A 4,346-nucleotide genomic window follows, 5' to 3' on the forward strand; every position below is an offset into this window, starting at 1 on the left:
TCTGATGTTCCTAGATTTCAGCCAGGAGGGGACAGGGAGCTCAGGTAGAATGTGGGTACCTGGGGGACTGAAATGAGGTGCAGGATGGGTTCCCAATAGTCCCTTATTTTTCCATCTTTGTACAGTAAGACCAGGAGTTGCAGAGTGCTACAAAAAGCAGCAAGAATTACTCCCGGGGTGGGGGGTGGGGGGAAATGTAGGTGAGTACTGCTTATTGTTATTAATAATGCTAATCAATAATAATAGTGGGAGGTACTAAGAAAACAGTTCCTTATTTTTGAATTAGTGTTGGCAGCCCTGTGACAGGAGAGAGGGATGGGCAGCGCAGACCGGCCTGTGTCAGACCCCCCTGCGAGGGTGTGAGGCTTGTGTTACCCTTGGGGGGAGAGTAGCGGCCGGTGAGGGTGACACCGCAGCAGCTGCGCCCAGGGCTGGGGTTTTGGGGGGATCCTCTCCCACCCCTGGGAACCGTGTCCCTTGGGGGCGCAGAGATTTCCTCAGACACCTAGACGCGCCTCCATGCAAACCAGCCGCTGCCGCTGCCGCAGCCGCAGCACAGGACCCACGATGGGCCGGGCCCCGCCCCGGCTCGGGCAGGGCGCTGAGGCAGCGGCGTCAGGTTTTCTAATGCGCATGCGCCCTTCCTGGCCGCCCTAGCCTTCCCTGCAGCTGGTGGAGGGGCGGGGTTTTCTGGTGCCCCGCCCCCCTAACGCGGAAGTAGTGGCGGTTTGGGCTCTTCTCCCGCGGCGAGTCCGGTAGAGCTCGGGAGCGTTTTCCCTGCCCGGCTGGGCCAGGTACCGACCCCGCCCCGCGCGGCCTCCCTCACAGCTCGGCGGGGAGGGGACCCGGTGCGGCTCCGCGGGGCTGGAACGCGCGCCCCGGGTTCTTAGGGCGCGGGGGCCCCGGCTCGACCCTGGCCAGCCTCAGCCCGCTCCCGCTGGCAGCGCCCCTCGCCGTGGCCCCGGGGCGGCGCTGGCTCGGATTGGCGGCCCGCAGGTAGCCGGGGAGGAAAGGCCGAGCTTAGCTTCGCATTCGGCGGCGGCGGCAGCGGCAGCAGCAGCCTGGGCCGAGGGTAGGTCCGGTTTCGGCCTCTGGAGTTGCCCTGTGACTGACACACCCCCACCCCCACCAGATGCCAGCGCACCCGACTCTTAGCGAACAAGTGGCCACGGCCCTGCTGAGGAGGGATGTGCTGATCGGCACGGCGGTCGTCCTCAGACTTGCTCTAGTCTTTTACGGAGTCTATCAAGACAGGACCATGCTGGTGAAATATACGGACATCGACTACCACGTGTTCACAGATGCCGCCAGATTCGTAACAGAGGGGAGCTCCCCATACCAAAGAGCGACCTACCGCTACACCCCTCTGCTGGGCTGGATCTTAACTCCAAACATCTACCTTACTCCTCTTTATGGAAAGCTGCTTTTCATTACTGGTGATATAACAGCTGCATACCTCATATACCAAATCTTGCTGCTCAGAGGAGTGGACTCCAGCAAAGCCTTCGGGTACTGTGCTTTCTGGCTTCTCAATCCTCTACCAATGGCTGTGTCCAGCAGAGGAAATGCAGAGTCTCTTGTAGCAGTACTTGTGCTTGCCACCATGTATTACATAGAAAAGGGAAACCTAGTGAAATCTGCTATACTCTATGGTTTTTCAGTGCATATGAAAATTTACCCAGTGACTTATGTTCTGCCAGTAGTCCTTCATCTGCAGAATGATGGATACTGTGGAAAAGGGACAGCAGATACTATCCATTTAAAAAAATCAAAGTTTACTCTTGTCTGGCAGCTTTTTTTAAGGCTGCTGAACCGTGATGTATTGCTTTTTGTGGCAGTTAGTGGATTTACATTTGCAGCCTTGAGCCTTTCATTTTATTACCTCTATGGTTGGGAGTTTTTGGAACATACCTACCTCTACCATTTGACCAGGAGGGATATCCGTCATAACTTCTCCCCCTATTTCTACATGCTGTATTTGACTGCAGAGAGTGAATGGAGTTTTGCCCTAGGGCTTGTAGCTTTCCTGCCACAGCTGCTCCTTCTTCTAGTTGTGTCCTTAGCCTATTACAAAGACCTTGTCTTTTGTTGTTTCCTACATACTGCTATTTTTGTAAGTTTTAACAAAGTGTGCACATCTCAATATTTTCTTTGGTACCTCTGCCTCTTGCCCCTTGTAATGCCTGTTGTGAGATTGTCCTGGCAGCGGGGTGTTCTGCTTCTCCTTCTGTGGTTTCTTGGACAGGCACTGTGGCTGGCACCTGCATATTTTCTGGAGTTTAAAGGAAAGAATACCTTTTTACTTATATGGCTGGCAGGCTTGCTTTTCCTTTTTATTAATTGCTTCATCCTTGTTCAGATTATTTCTCATTATCAAAAAGGAGCACAAGTAACCAAGAAACTCAAATGTCAGTAATATGCACATCGGTCTGTGTGCCAAATCCTACAAGTAATCCCATTGACTTTGAGATTGCTCAAGTGAGCAGGACTTGGCCGAATATCAGTAATGCAATTGTATGTACACAGAACTAAAACACACTGCCTATAAAAAGGCTTTTCCAATGTCATGTGATTTTTTTGGGTGGGAGAGTGGGATTAAGTGTCTGGGGACTTCACCACCACTACAGCTGGGAGACGGCCTCCCAGCCCTGGTAGACAGACATGTGCTAGCTCGAGCAGAGCTAGTGCGCTAAAAGTAACAGTGTAGACATGGCAGCACAGGCAGCAGCCTAAGCTAGCTGCCAGAGTATGAGTCTGCCTGATCTGAGCTCTGACCCAGGGAGGTGGCTTACCCAGAGCTGCAACCTCCAAACTATTTTTAGCATGCTGGTAGTTGAGTCTGGCTCCCTGGGCTAGAAGCATGTGTCCAGCTGCAGCATAGGCAAACCCAGTTTGGTCTCAGTTTTGAGTAAACTCAGTATTGGTAGACCTCATAAGGTTGCAGAAAGGGCTGTTATAGTTCTGATGATATCTTGTCAAACTCTGTTTTTTGTTAGGTTGATGGAGAACAAATATAATTTAAAGTGAGCGTTACCAAGTGATTATATTTTGTCTGTATTTTATGGGTACGCAGTCCTGAAGTTTTGCACTTGATATTTTTTTTTTTTTTTTAAACAGGAGTGCTTATGCCACTCACAACTACTTTCCTTTTGCCATTTTATTCACTCTTTAGCATTGGCAGTTACACTATGTCTATTGCAAAGAACAAGCACTAGAACAGGAAAATTCCAGACAGCAAAGCATTATCACATACTATATTAGTGGCCTGCAGCTAACAGGATGGATTGTCCTCCTTTCTCACTCACCCTCAATCAATGATATGTTAAACCACCTTAGCAAAATGCTTACTTTTTTTTCAGCAGTCAAGTTAAGTATTAGTTAGACCAAAAGTCCATCTAGCCCAATATCCGTCTTCCAACGGTTGCCAATGCCAGGTGCCCTAGAGCAGGGGTCTAAACACACAGCCCGCCAGCTCCCTGCTGACCCCCCCCCACTCCCCCAAGCTTTTCCTAGAGTGGCTCTGGCCTGGCGCGCACCAGGGGCAGGGAAGGCTCCCTGCCTCCCTGCCCTGCCCCCACACCACTCCAGGAAGCGGCCGGAACCTGTGGGGGGGGTGGTACAGGGGTCTGTGTGTTGCCCTGGCCGCTCCTCTAGGTACCTCCCCTGAAGCTCCCATTGGCCGTGGCTCCCCTGACACACCCCTGCTGCACCCTGACCCCCTGCCCTGAGCCCTCTGACTCACCCTGCACCCCCTGGGGGCAGGGAGGGGGTGGAGTTGGGGTGGGGATTTCAGGGAAGGGGTTGGAATGGGGGCAGGGAAGGGGTGAGAAGAGGCAGGGCAGGGGCAGGGTCTCGTAGAAGGGGTGGAGTGAGGGTGGGGCTGGGGCAGCGGGTGAGGCAGTGATCAGTGGTGCGGCCCTCGGGCCAATGTACTAGGCCTCATGTGGCCCTTGTGGTCATTTGAGTTTGAGACCCCTGCCCTAGAGGGAATGAACAGAGCAGGTAATCATCAAGTGATCCATTCCCTTTTGCCCATTCCCAGCTCCTGGCAAACAGAGGCTAGGGACGCTATCTGTGCCCATCCTGGCAAATAGGCATTGGTGGATCTGTCCTCCATGAACTTATCTAGTTCTTTTTTTAAATCCTGTTGGAGTCTTGTCCTTCACAACATCCTCTGGCAAGGAGTTCCACAGTTTGACTGTGCGTTGTGTGGAAAAAATACTTCCTTTTGTTTGTTTTAAACCTCCTGCCTATTAATTTCCACACCAGTCATGATTTTATAGACCTCTATCATATCCGTCCTTAGTTGTCTCTTTTCCAAGCTGAAAAGTTCCAATCTTTAATAA

The 4,346-nt window shown here is 52.0% G+C and overlaps 1 protein-coding gene across 1 annotated transcript; it reads left to right on the forward strand.

Annotated features, from left to right (window-relative positions):
- Positions 1–728: 728 nt before the first annotated feature.
- On the forward strand, positions 729–3,689 carry PIGM (phosphatidylinositol glycan anchor biosynthesis class M). The gene has a single exon (XM_077813462.1). It carries the CDS (start codon positions 1,133–1,135, stop codon positions 2,414–2,416), a length of 1,284 nt encoding a protein of 427 aa, XP_077669588.1. The 5' UTR covers positions 729–1,132; the 3' UTR covers positions 2,417–3,689.
- Positions 3,690–4,346: the final 657 nt, after the last annotated feature.

Source organism: Eretmochelys imbricata, chromosome 3, assembly GCF_965152235.1.
Source record: "Eretmochelys imbricata isolate rEreImb1 chromosome 3, rEreImb1.hap1, whole genome shotgun sequence".
Classification (NCBI taxonomy): domain Eukaryota; kingdom Metazoa; phylum Chordata; order Testudines; family Cheloniidae; genus Eretmochelys; species Eretmochelys imbricata.